Here is a 25,449-nt window from a genome sequence, read left to right as displayed (position 1 = left end):
TAGGGAAATTAGACATAACATCTCTTTTTCATGTGGTATATTTGGCAGAAAAAAACAGCCTTCTGGTATTACTGACTTCTCAATAACAGAAATTAAATATTCTGATTTTTATTAATTATTTTTTGAGCAAATGTAATGTTTTTACAAACAAAAATGATTCTGCTCCGCATTGCTCTAGTGTAGAAATACTTTAAATATAGCAATTGTGATCTGAGCCATGTGTGTGTGTGTGTGTGTGTGTGTGTGTGTGTGAGACTGAGAGAGAGAGAGAGAGAGAGAGAGAGAGAGAGAGAGAGAGAGAGAGAGAGAGAGAGAGAGAGGAGAGAGAGAGAGAGAGAGAAAATGTAGTATGTATCGCAGATTCACCTAATTCCTAATAGGAATATATGCTGTAATATAGCATATATAGCAATTCCAAAATTTCATCATTGTGGGATTTGGATTAGTATGCATTATTTTTTCTTTGTTACTAATGATTCTGCAACTTGTTTCAACAATCGATTTTTAATACCAGAAGGATTGTGTAGGAATAATTGTGTAGCACTAATTAAGGCAAAATATTTTGGTGTTCCATTATGTTTGCTTGAAAAATAAGTGTATTCGTCCTCAGCAGCAACTCAATTCTTGAGCTGGGGTTCAAATATGTCCAGATCCCACATATTGAAACCTCTCTTTAAAACCATGTTTAAAAACATGGTTTCCTGCTAATATGGACTTTTAGACAAAAAAAAAATCAAATGTCTAATTTCTGGAGAATTTTTTTCTCCAGTATTCATTTAGCTTCCATATTTTAACTTGCGATTTTGAAGACTGCTGATCCAGACTGATAGTAACTGTTCCTTGTGGCTTTATGTTGCCAGTATGATAGCACACACAAATCCTATCACTGAAAATAATTTCTCTGAAGAAGGAATGGCTCATACATTTCTGAATAATATTAGGCCTTCATCCAATTTAGGCAAAGGCTTTGTCTGCCTTAAACTAATATTTGAACCAATTCTCATTTTACACAAATTTAATTACTCATTCTCCATTGCCACAAGACATAGCAAAGAATTAGTTTTTAAAGCCTACAGGTTATTAATAAATATTATCATATTAGCACCAAACCAGTGACTTTTATAGTATTAGTCAATGGAAATTACATGCCATTAAAAATATGTAAGATATAGTTATTGATAAAGCGAAAATACTATCATGCGTGTCCACCAAATATCTGCAAAGTACTGATTGCCATATAAATTTAATAACAATAATTATTTTCCTCATAAGGAATAGTTGGTTTTAAAATGCCAAAAATACCTTAATGAAAACCAGTTAGCACCTTACAAATATCAGTGCAGCCTGTAACAAGAAGAGAAATTACTGAATGAAGGTAAACAACTGAATACAGTGACAATAAACATATCACTTTTGTCAAAATGCTACATATGATGTAGAATATGTAAAAATGCAGTGGTGTGACTGCAAGGTTTAATTTTTTTTAAAAAAAGAACACAGGATAAGCAGCTTTAATATAAAATTTTACATACAAAAATATTAAATCAAAATAAATAATTCCGGACATAAATATAATACATTAGAACTTCAAGAATATACTGTACACACATACACGTATGCACACATACACAGATACAATCATACTTTTTTTTTAAAAGGCACATTACATACATTTCGCTCTCTCTCTCTCTCGCATACACATGCACGCACACACACACACACACACAAATAAAAAAAATGGAAGGCAGAGGTATTGCTTAATTGTCCTTCATCCATCTTGCTTAAGCTCCCGGCGTTAAGAAATCCTGGAAATTAAAAACAAGATAAAGAGATTTCATTTCTACTTTCTAGACAACAGAAGTGTGTGTGTGTATCTGATCTTTTATGGGGACAGTCTGATATGCACAGAAGCACCATAATTCTACTCTGTATAGTTTAACAACTTTTTTTTTACATTAGTGCAACAGCTTCCAGCACTAGATCCTTATATCACTAAATTATCTTTATGTCATTCGACTTAGGCTTTATATGCATATAATTGAATTATGCATAGATTCAACACATGCAGACTCAGCAATTCCTCAATGTATTTGGAACCACCAAGTTTGTGAGAATCACTTCCCAAAGGGTCAAGTGTCCTAGCCAGGGCTGACATCCAAAATGTCAGCTTGAAAAGAAAACTGGCAGACTTTCCTTAAAGCAAACAAAGAATCAAACAAACCACCATTTTCGCATGGAGCTGATTAGCTGCCTTGAGTGTTCATCTTAAAAGAAAGGGAATGAATGGATGAATGGCAATTCAGAAATACTAGCCGGAGATAGGTTTAAGTGGATGGGATTATTCAGAAATTGCTTTTTTTAAAATCAAATGTTATAGTAGTAAGAAATATTGTTGTGATGACATCTGAATATTCAAGAAAAACAAAACAATAAAAGTTAAAACTTAATCAATTGGCAACTGAGTGTCAATTGAATGTCTCAGACATTGCTATTCCTTACACTGTTTGATGGAGTTCCAAATTCTGAAGACGGCCAGCATGAAACTGAACATCTGATGATAGCAGTATTGTACTGTCATAAAGCAAACCTTTCTCCTTTTATAAGTGAAGGAGTAGAGTTTGTCTCATAACACTGCGTTTGTCATTTTGATGCAAGGAGCTGTGGATATAGTCCTTGAGAAAGTTTCTACAAAATGTGCCTCTAATGATGAGTGAAACAGTGGCCTCCTCTAAACATCTTAATCAAAATCTAGATGGCTTGCCAGACTCAGCAAGTCTATGAAATGTTTCCCAGGTGAGTCCATAAAGGGGCTTTGGAGCATATGAGGGCACAAAGGTCCTTTCTGCACATCCTTAAAACAGTCATGGTACGAGGTAGTCCGTAAAAGAGGTCTACCTGTACCCTCTTCTTCTGAACACATGACACTTAGGTGTGGGTGGAAAACTTAGGAAAAAGTTGGAAGTGACGATTTTAGAGCTAAATCCAAGTATGGTTTTGTGCCAGAAGTAATATCATTATACTCAAATGCATTAGTGGTCAGTATTTCATCACTCCATGTACCATAATTCTGAGGCTTAGAGATTGCAAAGCAAAGCTTGCCTGGTGGAATTACTGTTCAGCCAAATGAACTTCACTGCGAATAAATACAGACCTAGTTGATTAAATAAATATCACTGACTAGACACACAATTAAGCCCATAAACATTTATAAATATGTGTAAATATAACACAAAAGTAGGCAGAAAGTACTACTTACCATTGCTATAACACTTGAACATCGAGGCCAGTTCCAGATGATGGAGTACATTTTCCACAGTAACCACCACATTTTCCTATTACTTTGGTACCATCCTAATAGTTAAAATGAGAAAAAAGAACACACCAGAGAGGAGTAAATGCAATTCTTCATGTCCCAAATCTATTTGAACAATTTATAGAAGGAAAATGTATTAACAATCTTAATTCCAATTACATTAGGCACTTTTCTAAGTGAAAATGTAGAGGGTTATAACAGGAAAATATATTTAGGTTAAAAGAACATACAAGGAAACGAAGGAACGCATAGTAAAATAAAAATGTATCATTAAAGAAAAAGAGGTCGCCACCTCAGCTCTGTAAAACCTATGATTTTAAAAAGAAATTATACACATATAACATTCAGTATTTGTTCTATTTTCTTTAATATATGTGGGTATACGTGTAATTCTGTACTTATTTATTTATTCATGATTATGTAGTGTATATTAGAGGTGGTGACCCTTTGAGAGCTGTATGCAACAAAATTTCATTTTAATGTATGCCGATTAGTGTACATTCAAAATGACAATAAAGTGTATTCTAAGTCTATTTCAGCTTCAAACACCTTTTGATTTAAAAACAACAACAGAATTTGCCTTAGAAAGAGAGAAAAAAAATATAAAAGGTGAAACAAACAATACGTGAGACTTTCCAGTCCTACATGTTGTTAAAATGTAGTCTGCAAAACTTCTCTGTTTGCTACCCTTGATCTCTGATACCGATCCCACTTTCTAGTTCACTTGTTCTCCTGACACTGAAACTTCAAGAGCTGCGCCTGACAGCTGTAGCAGGGAAAGTAGCCAATATTGATTGTCTTGAGTCTCTGCTTTCAGTTGGTCATTTGGGACTCCTTCTAGGAGTACCTGCTGAACACTGATTTTTTTTTCCCCAGCTGCTTCGGAGTCACTAAGTGAAAATTCCCCTGTGCACTGTCTCTTTTGAGACAAACATGATGCCTTTCATTTTCCACAGGTCGGGGATCCTTTTATGTGGAAGTGGCCCAAGTATGCCAACCGTTCTTCCGCTGGAATTCTCCTGCTTATTGCAGCAAATTGTTGATGGCGGCCAGATTGACATTTGTGTAGATTCTCAAACTGTGGGTTTGCAGCTTCGGGGGAAGCGGGGCAGGGAGACGGACCGTAATGAGAAAACCTGAAAGGGATTGCACTTGTTCCAGATTCTGCCTGAATGATTTTGCTGACTTGCTGGACTGGGCTATGTGTAGAATATAGACTATTTGGTATAGGGGTAAAGGCAGCAGTCTAGAAATCAGGAGAGTGTGAGTTCTAGTCCTTCTTTAGGCATGAAAGCTAGGTGGGTGACTTTGGGCCAGTCCCTCTCACTCAGCCCAACCCACCTCCCAGGGTTGCTGTTTTGGGGAGAATAGGAAGAGGAAAGTGTATTAGGTGTGTTAGCTGCCTCAACTAATTTATGCTTATTTATTCTTATTGTATGTTATATTCAGGCATATTCAGGAAATTGCTGTATAATTATTAGCATAGCATAAATAAGCCATTCAAAATGGAGCAGCCTAGTGCATTAGACCTCCCGATTCATGGAGGATGAGGGTACTTAGACACTACAGACCCTTGTCTTTTTTTCCTTGAGTTTAATAGCATTGTTAGAACAAGCACTGAACTGCCTACTGTGGAGGACTCAGACAATTAATTAAAGAAGTGTGTGCAATCACAAAACTCAGTCTTTTTACTTTCATGGTTAAGCAGATCCACTAATTAATTGCAATAATACAGATCAAGTTGAATTTACTCCAATCTATGGTTTTAAATCCACCAATTACATACCACGCTTTGCAATTCTTGGGCTTTAGTTTTGACTTCAAAGGGCTACCCTTTCATATGCACATATTTTATTTTTTTGCTATTTACAAGAAGGACCAGCAACTTAACATATGCAACACTTTAATTCAAAGTAAGTTTTGCTTACAGGCGATCTTGTGATTTCAGAAACAGCGTAATTCCCTTGTGAAAGCCACTTTGAGGTCTGCATTACTGACAGGCCAGTTCCGGAGAGGTTGATGCTAAAGCGACCCTTTCAAAAAAAAAACAAGAAAAGACATACATGAGATTGTAGTGGCTTTCTGAAATGATTACTAAATACCCCAAATGCATGCTCCTTTAAAAACAAAGGAAATAAAATTTATTTGTGAACAATGTCGTTTTCTAGTGCTTTGGGTCCCCTGTGTAACAACAGACCACAGAGTCATTATTCTAACAAGATCTCCCTGGCACTGTTTTCAATTGTTCCAAGCCCTCGTAGCGATTAGCACATACTGTACAAATCACAGCAGGAATGAGATTAAGCATTTATTCTCATTTGCAGCAGTTTGAGAACAAGGCTGCCTTGCTGTGGCCTGCCAGTTGAGGGCATTCTTGTCCTTCAAGTGATCTTTGTTGCTTCTTAACTCTTCTGAGAGAGGGAGGGAGGGAGAGCGAGAGAGAGAGTGAGAAAGAGAGAGAAGAAGGGAGGGAGAGGGAGGGAGGGAGAGAGAGAGAGAAGGAGGGAGGGAGAGTGAATGAGAGAGAGAGAGAGAGAGAGAGAGAGAGAGAGAGAGAGAGAGAGAGAGAGGGAAGGAGAGAGAGAAGGAGGGAGCGAGCAAGCGAGCGAGAGAAAGATAAAAAGAAAGAAGTTTCCTACATTTGGACAGCTATATTTTCTTGCTCTTTTATCTAGATAGGACATTTGCCTGGTTGACTTGTCAGGATTTTCTGTGGCCAAAACGAAGGCTCCTTTAGCATTTGTATGTCTGAACATATTGAACATACAAAGGAGCCTTAGCTTGGCCACAGAAAATCCTGACAAGTCAACCAGGCAGATGTCATGTTTCACAATAAGTTCTAAGTTTAGTTTTCTAATTTAAAATGTGTATCATAACACTTTCCCTCCTGATCAATTGAAAGCTGAAGAGGCGTCTCTTCGTCCCTACTCCCACTTAATCTCCATGGAGCAAATATTCATTTTGCTGCATGAAGCCCTGGTGTTTATATTGGCTAAAACAGGACTCCGTGTATTTTATTTTTATTGTAATTTTATGCAATGCTCTTAAAGGTAAAAGTAAAGGTTTTCCCTGTCAGTCAAGTCCGAGTCTAGGGGGCAATGCTCATCTATGTTTCTTAGATAAGGGAGCCAGCACTGTCTGAAGACATTTCCATGGTCATTTAGCTGGTATGATAATGCTACCTTCCCACCGAAGTGGTACCTATTTATCTACTTGCATTTGCATGCTTTTGAACTGCTAGGTTGGCAGGAGCGGAGACAAGTAACGGGAGCTCACCACTTAAACTTTATATATCACCTTGATGACACAAAACTATCTAGAATAGCTTGTTACATCTCAAGGATAACTTGCTCTCATATGAAACCATTCATTTCTTGGATATTCAACAGGGTCTTTAGTACCCATTCATAATGGGAAGCAGATATTTCTCTTAATCTGCTATCTCCCCTCATGTTTGAGATTCCTCAATTGCACAGAAATTTGTTACACCAATTATACATTGTTTTAAAAAAACAAGCAAATATTATTTTGTTTCCTTAGCTCAAATTAGTTATTGTTATGCATTTTAATCTGATGATTTATGCAGTTTTAAGAATTAGTTCTCATTTATTTTGTGAGTCTCTTGAAGAATTCCTTTGGATTAAACAGTGGACTACTTGCAAAGAAAACTAAACACGCTTAAACACGCTTTCTTATATTTAATATAAGAAAAAAAATTAAAGAACATCTGATCACCATAATATTTGGATCGCCACGAGAAACCCTCAATTCAGAAGTGCAAACTCTTTTATCAGTACAATTGGAAAAAAAAAAACCAGAATGTACAATATTTAAGAAAGGAGACATTAAGACAAGGAGTGACAGAATAAGGCAATCGTTGGTGCCTGATTGATTTGATTGGGAATAAATGACAAATTGCTGGAATGTAACTGGGGATCAAGGGATACCTGTGGGCATTTGGCTGCACTGTAGCAATCCCCAGCAGTGGCAAAAGGAACAGGTCTCCCATCAAGTGTCTGTGCAAACTGTAAATCGGTAGCTGTGAAAAAAAATATTTGGCAAGAACCACAGAGACAAAGGGGAAATGGAATGGTTGGAAAAGGAAAAAAAATGCAAATGTTTAATTTGGCTCTTACAGAAAATAAAACACTTAACGATATACATTTATTTTTCTGACTCAACAGCAATCCTCCCTGATTTTTCACATAGATACTTAAATGAGAAACTTGGCACAATGTTTAAACTTGTGTAGTGAGATACTGCAATTGAGGAATAATCATGTGAAAACCATTCACCATTACAAGCATTGTACATATGAAGAGGCACCAATCTTTTAGCAATGCACTACAGCTTTGCCTGTGTTCCGTTTGTTTCTTTATGTTTTCTAATATGTCTAAAATTGTAGGATGGTTCTGTAGCAGCAAGTTTCCCCTGCCGTTTGTTTTAACTATAGGCATAAAGCGTGGATGTAGTTCTATAGACCAGGGACGGCTAACCTTTTTGGGATTGCGTGCCAAAAGTGGGGGGAGCGCAGTGGGGCCGTGCGTGGGCATGCCACACCCATAATCCTATGCGCGTAACCACCCGAGCAGGCATGCACGCGCTAGCATTACCCCCGCTTATGGCATGCTTTTTTCTTAGAAAGCCTCGGGAGCCTGGGGAGGGTGAAAACAACCTTCCCCGCCCCCCTGGAGGCTTCAGGAGCTTTTCTGAAGCCTCCGGAGGGCGAAAAATGGTCCTATGGCCAAACCGGAAGTTTGGGAACGGTGACTTCCGGTTTTCGCTGTAAAGAGTGAAAAACGGCCTCAAAAGAAGGCTGAAGTCAGCTGGCCTGCGCGTGCATGTGCCCTAACAAATGGCTCCATGTGCCATCTGTGGCACACGTGGCCATAGGTTCCCCATCACGGCTATAGACCACTGCAATATGCCTCTTTATTAGGAGCTATCACTAGGAACTGCCTCTAGTTCAAGACAACGTCCAGCTGCAATATTGTTGCTAAATTGTGAAATCTGATTGCTCTTGTATAACCTTTCTGCTTTCAGATGGGACTTTAGCCAAAAGGGAATTCTGGTGAGAACCACTGTCCCAATACTGTGAGGTGTCAGGTTCCAGGGAAATTAGGAGATCCAGGCAGTTCAAATGGGTGTCAGGATTTATTGAAAACTTAAGCTCTCTACAAGTATCTGAACCACTAATGTTCAAAGCAATTTGATGGTAGGTAAGGAATTCAAGGTGGGCTGGGCTTTGATCTCATGTGGCCGAGAAGGAGCACATGACTGATGACGTGTCTGTCCCCTCCCTCAGGGTCAACCTGGTCATCTCCTACACTAATTTCCCAATGAGAAATGGGATTACATGAAGTAGAATTTTCTCAACAATGCTTAAGATTATAATGATACATTTGAGTTTAGCTGAGGCAAGATAGGGAAAAGAACATTCACAGAGAACTAAGTTTAAATGTGTGGCAATATAAAATATTTCATTTTAAGCACTGTAAAGGAAGGTATGGTAATATAAAACTTAAACTCGGGAAATGTAAGCTGGTCTCTTTTAGAATAGGAATTCCAACAATTGCAACAAAGAAAAACAAGATGAGAAGCAAAATATTGTTGTTACTCACTTATTATCTGCATAGCATTCAGGTCCAGCCTTACTTTGCTGAAGGCAGAAAACCCAGCCGCTGTGTAATCTTTCCTACACTGACAATTCTCTCTTCGGCTTCCATTATATGGACATTCAGTTGGGTTATGTAACCTGAATCAAAAGAAAGCCCCTTTTCTACTTACTGCAAGAAAAATTATACAAGGTAGCGAGACATAATAAAAAATACAGAATGGCTGCCTGTTCTTACCTGTAGCTGTAGACTTCTGAGAAATTTTCCGCATCACCATTTACCAAAGTGATGTATTCTTTAGGACTATCAGAGTCCATGCCGGCACAATATATCTGGGGGGGAAAAGAGCCACAATTTAATGAAATAATTAAAACTGATGATGAGTGCAAAGGGCAGAAATAAGAAGAGGGTATAGAATTATGATTTTCTGGAAAAAAATGCACAATGTAAATATAATTGAATCTCCAAGGGCCAGTTGCTCATTTTCTTTTCACATTGTTCTAACAATCCCCTCTCGAAATGAGAGCGGAAACAGAAAGTTCTCTTTCTAATGATAGTTATTGTGGAATGCCTTGCTTCTAATTCACTGGAAAACAAATGCCTATACTCCCAGCAAGAAAACTGAAATGTATAACAGGCAGAAGAATATGTAGTCATTTGAACCTAAATATTTTTTTCCTGTCTTATAAACAGTTTCCCCCTCAAAAAAACAGAGGTGGTGTTTGAATCACACCTTTAAAAGTCTTCCTTTAACTTTCAGAAAATATTCACCATCCTCAGTAATGACTTTGAGTCTTGTTGCTTCTTTGCAGCTTGTTGGCAGTTCACCTAAAATAAAGGAAAGAAAGATGAGATTCTAATCAGCAAAAACAAAACAGTCAAAATAACGCAGTGTGACTTTCTAACAGATGATTGGTGCGTTATTACTATGAATATTTCAAGATACGTGAAATGTCTTCAGTTATTTAATTTAAATTAATTTAAATTAATTTAATTAATTAATTAATTTAAATTTAATTTAAAAAAAGGACTTTGGGAGTGTATGAAGCAGGGACTCCCCTCTCCCAACGCCTGCAGTGATGTTATTAAATTTGTAAGAGATAAGATTTTTTGAGGGGGATGACTCAGAACCAGACTTCTAATGTCAGTGCAACCTATGTCATTTTGCTCACATAGCCATCTAAGGGATATGTTATCACTGGTTGCTCTTCATTTGAAGTGATACTAGATCTGGTCTACCATCTTATAAAAGCTTATGAAAAGAAATCAGGTAAAGTTAGGCATAGAAAAGGTTAAAGTATACTTGGAGATCATTGCTGCAGTTCATTTTTTTTTGAAGGAAACTGTTTTTTTTAAAAAATGCCATTTTAGTTGCAGTGGAAAATCTCATAGGTTCCCCACTTCCCATCCGCAGTACCTTAGGTGCTAGGAAATTTTATTTGTGCCTTACATTCATTCCCCTCCCCCTTTCCTTCTTTGTGCATTCAAGACTGCACATATGATGGTCTCTCAAGCACTGAGCCCCATGCATTGTCATGAAATCAAGTACCGTAACATTCCCTGCTATTTCTGTTGTTGCCTTCCTGGCTTAGAAAATGCTGCAGGGCATTTTTACCGCACACCCCTGAAGTAATGCCAAAGCTCTGGATCACTTGAGGGGTCTTCAAACCAGACTTCCCAAATTCTTAAGAGAGATGGTGTGAGCCTGGAAGGGAGCTGATGTTTTGTTTTTTTAAACTTTAAAGGAGTGTTTCTCAACCTTGGCAACTTTAAACAGCATGGACTTCAACTCCCAGAAGACCCCAGCCAGCAAGGCTTAATGTAATTTGATTGAAAAAGTGTGGGACGTGATATAAAAATGTGTGGAACTAGATCTGAACTAGCACAGGATGAAAAAGAAAAATACAACTCATTCCCAAAGACTCTTACAATTATGGATGTTGTGGCATGGCCTCCCTTCCTCAGGTTTTAAATCATCAAGGCACAAGGTACTTGCTTGGTCATTGTTTGTGAGGCACTGAACTGACCGATGCATCACCCCAATTCCACAAGTCACCGAACACTGAAAAGAAAGGAAACCAAATTCAGAACCTTTCCTAATACCTAAGTATATAACTTTCTAGTGAGTTATGGGGAGAAAGAAAGACAGAATGGAAACTTAACTGGCTAACAAAACCAAAGCTTAATTTAAAGACTGAACAAAAAAAGTAAATGTTTGTGCATCTTTATCCTCTTGGCTCTTCTATAAATGCTTTGTTGTATATTTAGCACAACTGTGTGAAAATTAAGATGTTCTTTAAAAACACAAAGATATTAGAAATTATGCATAGTGAGAACTACAAGCCTACGGAGGCTTAAATAGCAGAACAATTTTTAAAAGTAGAAAAAAGAGGGGAAGGAAACTTTTTCACACAGTATGCAAGTTTTTTTTTACCCAGTGCTATAAACAGCAATTTGCCATCTAACTAACTCACTCTCTGTGCACACATACACAGATTTGCTTGCTGTCAGGAATATTATCACAGCTATTTATGACTGGATATAGTAATATACCAGCTGAAAAAAGGACATGCTGAAGGAAAACCAATTAATTGTTCAAAATATCATTGATCTTTCTGCAATAAAACTCTTTGGTAAGGTGCAGGTCAACGATGGAACAATTAAGGAGAAGTAGCAGGATAAACAGCAGGGTAAATTGCAGACTGCACCAGCTGTTTGCAGTTATTTAGAGAAATTATTTTCAGAACAACAAAGAAATGCAGATGGATACATATACAGTTACTGAGTAAACAGTCTTAAGCGGAGGTACAAGGTAATACTTCCCATTTTTAGCACAAATTAGAAACTACATTGTCCCAAATTTAAGAGCACATTTAGAGGATTTTGAAAGCACATCTAAGTCACCTTTGGGTGGGCAGGGGATTATCTATAATTGTGGAAGGGACACATGGGTCCCAACATTGGGTGAGACAAAGATGCAAAATGGATGGGACTCACATGGCAAGAATAGAATATTTTCTTCTCTTTCCAAGGTATTCTGGAGACAAAGTGTTAGTGTTTTTAAAACCTTGCCAAGCCACTTTTAAGATTTCTATTGCGGCTTTTGTGTTTTCAGCCTCAAAAAGAGAAGAAAAATATATGAATTTGCTGAGTTTTCTCTAATGGAACTTCCTTGCTCTAAACTTCTCTAACTAGGGCAGTAATAACTATTGAAAAGAAATATAAGCAGCATTTCACCATAATTGACTATTCCAGTTATATACTATGAAGGACTAATTTCTCTTTTAGCAAAGATCTACAGCCACAACAAGCTGTGTACCGTAAAATGTATGAAGCCAAATGAAAATCCATCTAACAAATATGAAAGTGACTTGAAGAGCTGTCAGAAAGACTCTTTTCTAAAGTTCAAATGGATTGGATTTTATTTCTGTATCCAAGCAATATAAACAATTGGTCACAGCAAGAGGAGAGCCTCTGAACTCCAAACAAATGCCAGACTTTTCATTGTGTAGGAATGATGTTAAAAGGAAAGAAAGATCTGTATGTGACCTTGTAAATGGAATTTGGGTTTTTCAGTAGCAAAATTCCGTATCTCCTAGCAACCCAGGACCACACAATCTGACCACCTTGGTTTGAACATGCTTCGGTCAACACTTACTTATTTAGTGTTGGCCTGCCTAGCTTTCTTCCTTCATTTACTCAACCGCCTAGAGTTCCTATTGCTTTTCCTTATGCATGAGGAGAAACAATGATTGGCAGTGAGAAGATAACCTAGGTGAGGGAAAATGAATTCTCTTTGAAGCCAGAACTGAATCTGGAACAAATTTTCTATCCTTTGTTGCTACTTTCTATTCATGTTAACTGGTTGGCTGATTATTTTATTTATTTTATTTTATTTTATTTTATTATTATCTTATTTTGCCATGAACCAAATGTGCACTTCTCTAAGCCACTAACATTTATGTCAGCTGAGATATAATTATTTAGATATCCCTTTTATACACATAAAAACTGTACGCTCTGGCCATTCATTGTAGGTAGGGAGAATTAAATCCAGGTAGGCAATCTTTGAAGAGTGAAAAGCAGTGGTTGGTTCCTACCAGTTTGGACCGGTTCAGCTGGGTAGCTGGAACCAGCAGCGACCGAAGCCTGCCACACCCCCAGGCAGTGCCATAGGTGCCACCATCTTGTTTTTTGCTTCTGCGCATGCACAGAGCAATTTTATTGCACTGCGCATGCACGCACAGTATGCATCAAGTGTGTGCACGGGGCACGGCCACAAGCGAGTGGGCAGTAGTGATTGAAAAGGTGTATTTGGCACAGGTCATGTTCCAAAACATAAATGGGGCCATGAAAACAAAGTGAGTGAGACCAAACCAGGAACTAAAATTCATTAAATACAATTAATCCATTTGTTTTTAGCATGTTGAATGTACAGTAGAACTCTGCATGAAACCGGTAGCATACTTAGTATACTGATGGTGCTTAGTTGTACATTTGCATCCTGGGTTGCTATCAAGGTTCTTTTTGGGTATGTGGAGGCTGGATGGGAAAGGTTAGCTTTTGTCTTACTCCTAACAAGACCAAATGGTTGTAGGTTTTAGGGCCCCCAGAATCTGAAGATGTTCCCACCTTTGTCTCTGGTTAGGGTGGCAGACAGAGTTGGTACACAATTTGCAGGTCCTCTTGGACTTGCAGCTCTCAACTGAGAAGGTGGCAGCGGTGGCTGTGAAGGTTTTTGTGCAAATCCTTTTAGCGCACAACTTGTGGCTCTCCTTGCCTGGAGAGGCTACGCTCATGGCCACTCATGCTTTGTTCATTTTTCAGTTGGACTGGTGCAATGTGATCTGCATGGATTTCTACATGCAGTAGTTACAAGGGATCTAGTGTGCCCCAGTACATGCAGTTCACCCATGTAGAAACACTGCTTTTCAAACTGTGCTGGCTCAGAGTAAGGTTTGGGGTGTTAATTCAAAGGGCTGTAATGCCATAGTGCCAGGTTGTTTGCAGGACTGCCTGTTGTTGTGGCCCACCAGCGGCCAATGGAACTTGCAGCAGATTCGGACAGTGAGGAGGTTGGGGAGGAACCTGGGCCAGTCCTGGAGTCTGGGGTAGGCTCTGATGAGGGCTCTGTGTTGGAGGCAGAGAGGGGGCCAGAGCCGTATCCAAGTTATCAGCTGCCTTCAGACTTAGACATCAGTGAGGCAGACAAAAAACTGGAGCCTGTTCCCAGTGTGCACATGCACAGAGTTGCCAGACGAAGGGAACAGCTAAAGAACAGGGGTCAACTTGGGAGTAAGGCCACAGGTGGATGATGAAGAGCCCCTCCCAGAGGAAATAAAAGAGGAGTGAAAGGGGAGTGGAGTTTGCAGGACACAATTAGTTCAAGAGGCTCAAGAGGCTCCAATATCGGCCTGTCAGCTCTCCAAGCCAGATAAGGTCTGTGACTGTAAATCCTCCCTTGAAAGACTTTGCCAGATGTGAATGAGCAAAATTCACAGTAAATTAATAAAAGGGGTTTTTGTCGGGACCAGGAGTTTGCTTCATGCTCTTGGGAAGCCTCGGTCAGAACACCTGTATCTAAGTATTTCTTCATAATGTGGCAGGTTAGACATCATCTGGGTCCTTCTGCCTCTAGCAGGATCCAGGAGATATTCCTTCCTATTATGGCACCTTTGGAAAAATCCCCCCCAAAGACAATTGGATTAACTAACCCTCTTAGCTTTTTGTAGGACTTCAAAAATCTGGGTTTCCTGCCAACATTATGCCAAGGATGTCTGCTTAGCTTGATACATAAAATTGCTTTAATTTCACATTGTTTACTAGAAGCCCTTGTCACACTGTACTATTTTTGTATGTTTAATTATATTTTTCTGTTACATATATTTAAATAATCCTTTCTAAAAGCTTTTATGCTATGTTCTGATGCCTTTTTAGCCAAAAAACAAATTCACAATGTTGAGAAAGACGTTCATATAAATCAATCAATCAATAGGAATAAATCAATAAATAGGAGTCGTCTTTGGCATGCAGCACATGGCTCTTGTGCATGAGTTTGTACAACCATGGAAGAGACAAAATATAAAGATTAATTAATTCACAAAGTAACACCACACAGTAATCCATGAAAGAGGAAAGAGGACATCTTGTTTCTTTAAGGTCAGTTGGGCCACGTAATAAAATAAATCATGAATAATAACAAAACAAAAATTTAGAAACATACACTTCCCCAATTTCCAACTCTCCACGATGCCAAAACAGGGCACTCGCCTAGATAGCATGACTGCACATTTAGTGGTGGTGTGCCTGGACAGTGGACAGTGTCCTGATAACCGTATTCATAGTGATCTTTCCCTGTATAAATCTCACTGCAGGAAACCAGCCTTTGCTTGTAGCCTTTACCACAGGTCACAGAGCACTGAAAAATACGAAACAAAAGCAAAATGTACATTTTTTTAAAAAAATCACTCCAAGAAAGCATTTGACAAAGTAGAAAATGAGCTATGCAGTGGCCTATGAAGTGTCACAAGTCAAAGGTGAATTGTTACTATTTCCAGCTTGGATACTTTCCAGGTAATTTGGCTTAAATTCCATCAATATATTCATTTGTTGGTCCTGGGGCTCGGTTCCTCAGCTGGAAGGTTCATTGACTTAAACTTCTGGGGAAAGTAAACTTCCTAGTTGGGTCCAGTTTTGGGTGGGGAGTGGTTTATAAAAGTGTCGCCTTGGAAGCATGGAACTTGGTAATCAACTTGGGAGCATGGATATCCTTGTCACTTTTCCCATAATTTTTCTTCAGGATCACATCCTTTCCAGGAAATGAGGCAATCCACAAGAGATAGGTGACAATACAGGACAAATACGTTTGTTTGTATTCATCCTGTCTGTCAAATTAACGGCAGTGGTCATGACGGAACTGAAAATTTTGTATGACCAGGAAGTTAAAGTACTAGAAAATAGAAGACTGTGAAGTGAAAGAAGAAGGTGGAGGCTAAATGTGACGGATTATTTCAATCCTTTTGAGTACCTGGTTCAATTGCTCTGCCAAATAGAGAGGGTGGGAACCAGTGGTGGGTTACGGATCCTGTTGCAACCAGTACGCTGCAACGGGGCCTGGTGTCCACCACATGCACCAGGCGCATGCATACTTACCACCCGCGATGCTCCAGCTGCTCGGCAGAGCGTCGCACAGGTGCAGTACGCTCCATGTGTGTGCGTGAAACACCCAATTGGCTCAAATACAGGTAAGGAGGGCGGGTGGGTGGGCCCTCCGGAGCACCGTACCAGAACGGTACCTGGTGCTCTCATCAGGCACCAGTATGCCCCTACCGGTGCATACCGCTCGTAACCACCACTGGTGGGAACGTTGAAGGAAAATAACCACAGTATCTTTTGTTAATTTTATGAAAACAGGACCAAATGTCCTGAAAGCCCTGCTGTTTTGACTCTGCATGATTTATATTGCTTCCTGGAAGCAGGAAGGCACTGTATATCACTTTTACTATCTACCTGCTGCAAAACTCATATATAATTTGTGAATACATACTCTGGTGACTTTGTTCAAAGGAATGGATACAGTATTTATATTTTATCACTTTTTGGTCAGTTTTGACTGACACATTCTCCCCTAACTGTGTGTTGTTGTTGTTGGTGTGTGTGTGTGTGTGTGTGTGTGTGTGTGTGTGTGTGTGTGTGTGTTTGCTTTCCGAGGAAGCCAGAAGCATTTTTCCTAAGGAAAACATAGAAATCCATGCTGAAAATGTTACTGAATTTCCTGCAAAGGTACAATTTTGCTGCTAGATTTTGGAATATAACCTAAATTAGGCAAACAGGTTTTGAAGCCAAATATAATTTTTTGACAGGACCAAGACTTCTGCTTCCTAATTAGATAATTTGATCACCCTAGTCTTTCACTCAATAACAGATAACTGGCTGCCCAAATTCAGCCTTTCCCAATATCCTTCAGATGTTTTGAAAGTACAAATCCAAGAATTCTGGATGTAGTCATTCCAACACAAATGGGAGACACAAGATTGGAGGTCAAGGGATTTACAATCTAGCTGTAGTTTGCAAATCTGATTCTGATTCTATTTAATTTATTCTGGCTAGCAATCTTGAAAAACATAGTGCCCCAGGAACTTTACAGATGATACTGTGTCAATTGACTTTATGTCAATTTCTCAACACATAGGTAAAATACCAAAATACAGTAGTCATATTCTTGTAAGGTTAAGATTTCCAACTTCTCTAAAGTACTCTTTTCTCTACATACAATACCAGTGTCACAGGAGACTTTTCAAATAAAATGTATTCTATGTGAGATCCTACTAAGATGGTCCAATTTCTTTATTACTACTGCCTATTCCAGACAGTCATGAAACTTCAATAGAAGCTACTCCATCTATTTCAGATGAATGTTCATAAATGACATTTGATTGGGGTCGTCAAAAGCTCCAGATATTGGCAGCTGGACCTTCCTGTAAGAATTACCGTATTTTTCGGAGTATAAGATGCACCTTTTCCCACCCTAAAAGAGTGTGGAAATGTTGGTGCGTCTTATACACCGAATACAGCCATACTTTGCCTCCCGAAGCCCAGCTGCCGCATCTTTTTGTGAAAAATGCCTAAAAAATGGGCCATTTTTCACTAAAACAGGGTATTTTTGCCTTCCCCCACCCCCCCAGGAGCCCTCGCAGGCTTCAGCAGGGCTGGGGGAAGGGAAAAATGCCCCTTTTTTGGTGAAAAATGGGGGCATTTTTGTCTTACCCCCGCCTTGCTGAAGCCTGCAGAGTGCTCCTGTGGGCCAGGGAAGACAAAAACGTTTTTTTCTTACTTACCTCTTCGAAATCATGGTGTGTCCCGGTGCGTCTTATAGTCCAAAAAATACAGTAGCTTTGACACTTGTCTGCAAATGCCAATTTTTGATGGCCGCCCTATCTCTACTTTGCTGCAAGCATTAAGACACTTCAGCGTCGATTTGATTAAATATATTTTTTGAGTTTCATTAGAATGAACAGCGGTCATACACATGCTCCACAGGTCAGAGAACCTTTTTCAATCATGAGCTAAGTGTGCATTCTGCCAAGTCTCTCCCCACTACCTTCGTTTTTGGTAACTCAACAAATCAATCAATGAAAACCCAAGGGAACTAACTTCCCCCCTTTCTGGTAATCAGGACTACATTCCACTACAATACCATGAAGGAGATTCTTCTAATTGCTAAGGGATGCTGGCGGACTACATGTATTCCCTATGACTTTTATCCCTTTTAGTAATTTTTAAACATCATTTTCAATTATTAAGTAAGAAAGAGCATCACAAGAAAATTACAAAGCTAGCTAGTTTGCACATTTTATCTTGCCTTTCTGTGTAGCTGTCACTGATTATAGTTTAACAACTAAGACTTGCTGGATTTTTTTTTCTTTGTCCAGAGTTAAGATACATACCTCTGACCAGTCTCCTGTAATCCAAATGTATTCACATGGGGGTAAGGTGCAAATCTCAACATCGGATGGCCTCTTGTTTGGATCACAGTGAAGACTATCAACTTCCTGCATGTTTTGGTCCGCACAGATAAGTTTCCGGTATCTAGACCCTTTGCCACAGGTTTTGCTACACTGTCGGCATAAAAAGAATAAAGAAAGCATTTGGTAGACAGAATATGACACCGGTATAGTTAGATGACCAAAAGAGTATAAGAAATTTGCTCAGGGACACACAATTTCTTTCGACTTGATGGCCACTCCAGACTCTACATGGCATGTTGAAGTCTGTATTCAAAATATAGGCAGGGCTAAGATCTGTTCTAACAGGGGAGTAGTAGGTTTTTAAGAGGTGAAATAAATGTCCTAAACAGATACAAGGCCTATTGCATCCATTTTGCCCTTTAAAATTCCCCAAATGCAAAAAAAGTGTCAAATTTTTGATACTGTCAATATCTGTCAGGCCCCAAAATTTAAAAAAAAAGCCATGCTGCGGTTCTTTTAAGCAGTTTCCTTTATTGTTCCTAGCCTATAGATCAAAATCTTATCAAATTAAAGGAGACTACTTAACACCATTAAACATACTCTGAGAACTAGTGGGGATGAACCGTCTTAACTCTCTCCCACATAAACTATCTAAAATTTGCTGTCTTTTGCTCCTCTGGAATGTTTTCCCTCCCTCTTGGGAATCAGGACTACATTCCACTACATGTATTGATGGGCTACGTGTATTCCCTATGACTTTTATCCCTTTTTAATCATTTTTAAACACCATTTTCAATTATTAAATAAGTGATGGAGCTGATCCAGTAGCCTCAATAGGTCAATATCAACTTCCTTAAATAAGACGCTTGGAGTAAATCCTAAATTTAAATCATGTGTCAGCTCTAAATAAAAACACACCTACTCCATCACCATTAAGTTATATATCTCAACAGGAAGCAGCACCTGGCTGAGCCTGCTTAGCCTTAAAACTAACCAGGATTATGCCTAGTTAGGATGTGCAGATCATCAATGAATTCAAAGGCTGTAAGCTAGATAGGGAAGTGAAACACATTTGGGAAGTAGACACTGCCCAAGCACACTACGAAAGAAAACTGCATGATTTTATCCAGACAGAACAAAGTAACTCAGCTCCGCATATAGGTATCTTTCTTCTATTAAGTCAATATGTAATTGTTGAACAATCATATTGAACTGAGGAGAAATTTCCTAACAGTGAGAACAATTAATCAGTGGAACAGCTTGTCTCCAGAAGTTGTGAATGCCCCAACACTGGAAGTTTTTAAGAAGATGTTGGCTAGCCATCTGTCTGAAACGGTATAGGGTTTCCTGCCTAGGCAGGGGGTTGGACTAGAAGACCTCCAAGGTCCCTTCCAACTCTGCTATTGTATTGTATATTAGCAGCTGTTCATAGCAAATCTTACTCAACTTTACAACAAATGCTCAAGGCAGAAAATAAAATTTGGGGATAGGAAGAGTAAAAGACAGCCTGAAGCAGCCACCCAAAAGGTAAATATTGCTATATTGTGTTAAATGGTATGCTTGCAAATATGCAAGAATGGTAACATACTTCTGCTGCAATTTTATTTTATTTACGAAGTGTTAGGGCAATTTAGAATCAAAACACAATACAATCTGTACTAATACAAATGGATTTCATTAATGCAAAACAAAACAAACATCCGCAGCTTCAAAAAGGTAACACTTGAAATGTGCAAATTTATGTTTCTTTCCCTAAAATACCAAGGAATTCAAGTGGGCCCAATAACCCCACCTACATTATAACCATGTTTAAGCATTCTAAATAGGCGAAAATTACTTCAATCCACTTAGCCTCTCTAGAACTTTCCAATCCTCATTAAATATGGAATAATTTTATAGTGTGTAATAATTACTGTGGAATGACTGCAGCTGTACAACCCACTCTTAACCACGTATTATGTATATTAAATGAACACCAGTACTAGGTTTCTACGTGCTTTCTTTAGGGATTACTGAAAATAGATAACAATTTTGTTTAACTGGAAGCAAAGTGACTGCGGAAGAAATTTTCCTTTTTTGACTTCAATACTTCCTTTTACATTGGGTCACAAAATAGCGACCTGTATAGTATAGCCATTTACTGCATATTTACTTTACAATATAACTACCCATTACCACTTATTTGGTCTTTTCACCCTATTTCCATATCTATAGGAAATACAACAACTCACTGAAACATTATTGAAACTGAACTAAGGGAGATTCATCTGTTCACAAGCTTGAGTAAGGTAGTACTTGACACGACAGAGCAAATTCTATGGCCCCAACGTCCTGAAGGGCCCATTTTGATTCCTGGGTCTGAAATTCCAGTATTCCCATACATTAATGGCCTTTCCACCCCTTTAACTCTCCTAAATCTAGTTTTAAAATACACCTGAGAATGACCTGAGCAGCTTGGACTATTCCTGGATCTATGAGTATATCATGGATATAGGCCCATGATGGCGAACCTAAGGCATGTGTGCCACAGGTGGCACGCAGAGCCATTTGTTAGGGCATGTGAGGTGTTGCCCTGGCAGCTCCAGCACTGGCAATCTGACTTTGGCCTTCTTTTAAGGCCGTTTTTCGCCCTCCGGAGGCTTTCTTGAAGCCTCTGAAGCATGAAAAATCGGTCCTATGGGCAAACTGGAAGTTTAGGAGCTGAGTTGCATACACATGCGTGCTGAGTCATGCACATAGCATTATGGGTGAGCATGCCTGCGCATGACCCCCCTGCTCTCCCCCCGCTTTTGACACGCGATCCAAAAAAGGTTAGCCATCACTGAAATAGGCTATAAATCTAAAGGTGGCAAAGTGATGCAATCTAGTCAACTCTTTCTGGCTAATACCTGAGCACTAAAACCTTTCAGCCAATCATTATTTGCTTGATGGCCAGCAACTGAGAACCTAAGCAGAGATTTATTTCCCGTTTTCACAAGCAGAGAAGAATTTAAAAATGTTATTCATTCCCATGGTGGTATGCTAGGAACCTACAAATGTTTAATGCTGGAACATAGGCAAGTCTGCCTTGGGTTTCTTTACTAAAGATATCAGCAGGTCAGGGGTGAGTTCCAACAAAGACTACTTCCGGTTTGCTCAGGGATGCGCCGGGCGCACTAGCTTTGCGCACACATGCGCGCATGCGCAGTACAACTAAAATTGCTCTGTGCATGGGCAGAAGCAAAAAACAAGATGGCAGCACCTATAGGAGAACTGGTTCGGGGGCGTGGCAGGCCTGGGTCCCTGCCGATTCCAGAGACCCAGGCCATCAAGCTACTACCAGTTCGGCTGAACTGGTCCAACTGGTAGAATTCCACCACTGTAGCAGATGGCAGACTCTCAGAATTGGAGGCAAAAACACAAGGGAATTGTCTGTTCTGCAGCAATATTTACTGCTTACATAGCATTTTCACACCCATCAATGCTGTATCACTGTGATAGTGGTATATTAAAATTGCTCACAATGATTACAAGATTATGTAATTGATGAGGGATTCATCCTTCCTCTATAACAGGAGCATGCCTTGCTCCCCACGACCAAATCAAGGTTCTGGAGTGACATTCTGCAGTTTCTGCCAATCTTAATTTCAGAAGGCCTTAAGTAGTTGACCAAGGCAATTCAAAATGGCAGTATGTTCACTAAAATGCAACTGAAGTGGGGATAAGGGAAACAGTTACACACACATATCAGAAACTTGATCATATGTGGTGCTGGCTGCCATTATATTCCAGCAAAAGTCCTGAATTTGAGCACTTAATCAAAAGTCAGATACATCATTACCTCAGGAAATGTGACATATTCTTCCCACCTTCACAGAGTACTGTGGAAGGTTAAGATAATTTTCTGGAAATCTAATACTTCTCTGTTGAAGTTGATGGACATCTATTTAGATCAGGGGTGTCAAACTCGACTTCATTAAGGGCCGCATCAGGGTTGTGTTTGACCTCAGGGGTGTGTGTGGCCAGGATGGGTGTGGCGAGCTCAATGTCACTCATGTTGGGGGCTCCTGTGGAGGCCTGAGCACTCTGCCAGCGAAAATGCAGCTCTGTTTTCACTGGCAGAGGCACCAAAACACCCTTTGCTGTTTCCAGGGAGGCCCAACGGGCCAGATCTAAGCACCCTGTGTTTGAGTGTGACACCCCTGATTTAGATCATTTAAATGGGGATAAATTTATATGGGATTTAACTATAAATGGCTACTAGCTTTAACGCCAGTTTTTATTAAGAAATCATAGACGGCATACTTTAAAGAGCAACAGAGGACAATGTTTATGCACTTCCTGAATGCAGCCAGTCAGAGAATGCTAAGCTAGATGGACTGTTGGCCTGATCCATCAGGGCTCTTATTATGTCCTTCCATGAAAAAAAAACCAATCTCCTCCCTGCTGTCTTTCCTTTGATTTACACTTTTTCTGGCTTCCTCTTCATTGGTAATCCGTAACTTATGTTTACTTTGGACACTTCCTAAATCCCTTGGCTCAAAGTTTCTAATTTTATTTTGGAAACAGCAACCTAGCTCAGAGCACAAGAAACCGTTAAGCACATGAGGTAAACTGAAGAGGAAGTAATCGATTATATGTGTTATTTGCCAATTACATTAAGAACGGAAATGTGCTTCTTCTGAATATATGCTTCTGTGGGTGTTGTTCTCACAAACATGCAATATTTGGTAGTACCTACATGACTCAACAGAAAATAGCTAGTCAGAAGTCTGGTAGAAAAATATAGTCTGGTACTGGAGAGTTGCTATCTCTTAATATATCAAGAAACTGAAATAGCTCTGAATACCATTTATAGCCACATGATCATCTTTAGCAGCTTATTCTTTCTTAAACAAAACAAAGGGCAATTATTTTCTACTAACAAGATTATTATTATTTTTTACCATTCAGTAGAAACTCGTTATTCTTTTATGTTATTCCATTTTAAGTATTGGCTAGAGCTTTGTCACCTTGGCTTGAATTCCTAAGAGTGCCACAGAATATGAGCAATATTTCTCTCTCTTTTTTTTAACTCATTCCCTTGCCTCATTCCTCTCAAACTGATTTAGCACAGGATTAATTCAGCATCTATTGGTCCCCTGGACTGTGCTTTGTCATTTCTCACCTAGCACTAATATTATTCCTGTTTTCAGACCCAGAATTCTTGCCACCATTCTTGACATAAATGCCTATTTAAGTCATTGTCTTGCAAAACCAGAGAAAATGCTTTGAAACAGTGACGGAATCCAAGCTTGGTCCTGTAAATGTTTGGTTTTCAGTTGCCAGTTCTTTTAATACTCTATTTGGGCACGCGAGAGAAAACCACACCCTTTGTGAATGTCTGCTCTTGAATCTACTGTTTGCAGGTTCATTTAGAAAGAAGTTATTCCTCAAATCGGTGGAACTACTGTACAGAATCTGCTGTTCAGTTTGTACATGCATGTCAATAGAAGATGTCTGGCAATAGCTGATGCTGTTTGTTTGTTTCCTTCCAATTTCTGCACATTGCTGTGTAACTATCAAAGACTTAATTATGTCACTTAGCTAAGAGTGACATCATATGTCATGGCAATGGATTTATGGATGAATTTCACTTGCATCGCTTGCCTTCACAAATTTTTAATACACCAATTTGGTCTTAGGAAAAAAACCTAATCCAAAAGTCTAGTGCCATTGCAGAGAATAAAATACTGTGGCACAAGCACATTATTCAGATTCACTTATGGTGTTACAAAAAGTGATAAAAATATCTAAGGACTATGGAGAAGTGTTAAGAATAAACTATGCTATATAGCCGCGAGGCATGTGCCTCCTGTCAGCCAGTTGATGTCTGCCACACATGTGCGGGGGGCAGGGTGCATGCGGGAGACAGACACACATACGCAAGGGATCTCGTGCACATGTGCTGGGGCGTGGAATCATGAGCACATGCACAAGGGGGGCTGAGGAGTGTGGGGGTACGGCGCCCCCTCCTACAGCGTGTTTTTAGTCCCAGGAGATTTGCAGGGCCAAAATGAGGCGGGGGGGGAGGGTTATGCAAGCATGTGCTGGGGGGGCAGGAAGGGTGTCACGCACGCATTGAATTATGGGTGTGGGCTTTCGGCACGCGATGACAAAAAGGTTAGCCATCACTGCTATATAGAGTAGCATATTTATTATGGAATTTCTGTCATGCTTATGACCATAAGAGTAGTAAATTGAGAACCATCTGGACTTTCTCTGGAAATGGTTATCCCAATGGCATCACTGTGGTGTCAAGATATATCCTATATTTCAAAATACGATTTGGACTTTCTAAATTATCTACCAAAATTACTTTACACCAGGCTTCTCAGATATGTAGGTCTTGCATTATGAAACTTCACCTCCATGTTAGCTGGGGATTTGAAGATTAAAGGTGAACTCTTCTGATGGGCATCGGATTATGGAATGCTGCGCCAACTGCATTTCTAAAGAATTATGTACATCAAAACAAGGCAGAGTTTTGGAAGGATTATGAATGACAGCTTGGGACAGCAAATAACAAAGTGGTGAAGGGTTCAAGTTGAGACGTTAATGAGGTTGTAACCTTGTTTCTGTCAATTTGAATTTACTAATAGCTGGCTTAATTCAGTCTGTATCTTATTTCTCAACAAATAACTGGCAAACTACTTATATATGTCAGAAAAGGTGACTTTTTGATATGTGTTTTTTCAATCGATCAGCAAAACTAACCTGAAAAGGAGGTGAGGCAAACCGAAATAAGAAATCCAGAATGGTTGGCAAAGAGAAAGAAAGGACTTTAAAACAATCTGATAGGACTAGAATATGCTTTCTTTAGAGGAATAAAATGCAGTGTGTATTTTTTTTTAAAAGAAAAACATTCCTGGTAGTTTCCTCAGTCACATGTTAGAGATTTACAGAGACTAGACACAGATATACACACACATCCAAATAACAGAGAGCGCCTGGAAAGCTTTAGCATAGCCCATCAGATATTCACCTCCCACAAAAGGGTGGGCAGTAATTTTGCAGAGGAGGGGTATCTAATGCT

The 25,449-nt window shown here is 39.3% G+C and overlaps 1 protein-coding gene across 2 annotated transcripts in view; it reads right to left on the bottom strand.

The window, feature by feature from the left end:
• Positions 1–1,687: 1,687 nt before the first annotated feature.
• ADAMTS9 (ADAM metallopeptidase with thrombospondin type 1 motif 9) overlaps positions 1,688–25,449 on the bottom strand; it is a 174,353-nt gene continuing 150,591 nt past the window's right edge. For both annotated transcript variants that reach the window (XM_081938876.1, XM_081938877.1), the window contains exons 31-40: positions 18,375–18,545; positions 15,152–15,346; positions 10,858–10,990; positions 9,662–9,756; positions 9,166–9,260; positions 8,935–9,068; positions 7,261–7,352; positions 5,242–5,346; positions 3,257–3,351; positions 1,688–1,805 (exon numbers count right to left, since the gene is read on the bottom strand). In XM_081938876.1, the coding sequence (XP_081795002.1) occupies positions 3,262–3,351; positions 5,242–5,346; positions 7,261–7,352; positions 8,935–9,068; positions 9,166–9,260; positions 9,662–9,756; positions 10,858–10,990; positions 15,152–15,346; positions 18,375–18,545 (1,110 nt within the window). In that variant the 3' untranslated portion in view covers positions 1,688–1,805; positions 3,257–3,261. The remainder of the gene's footprint in view (positions 1,806–3,256; positions 3,352–5,241; positions 5,347–7,260; positions 7,353–8,934; positions 9,069–9,165; positions 9,261–9,661; positions 9,757–10,857; positions 10,991–15,151; positions 15,347–18,374; positions 18,546–25,449) is intronic.

This window comes from Natrix helvetica, assembly GCF_964273705.1.
Source record: "Natrix helvetica genome assembly, chromosome: 1".
Taxonomy (NCBI): Eukaryota; Metazoa; Chordata; class Lepidosauria; order Squamata; family Natricidae; genus Natrix; species Natrix helvetica.
Note: the sequence above shows the minus strand (reverse complement) of the source record. Positions and strands in the feature narration are given on the sequence as shown.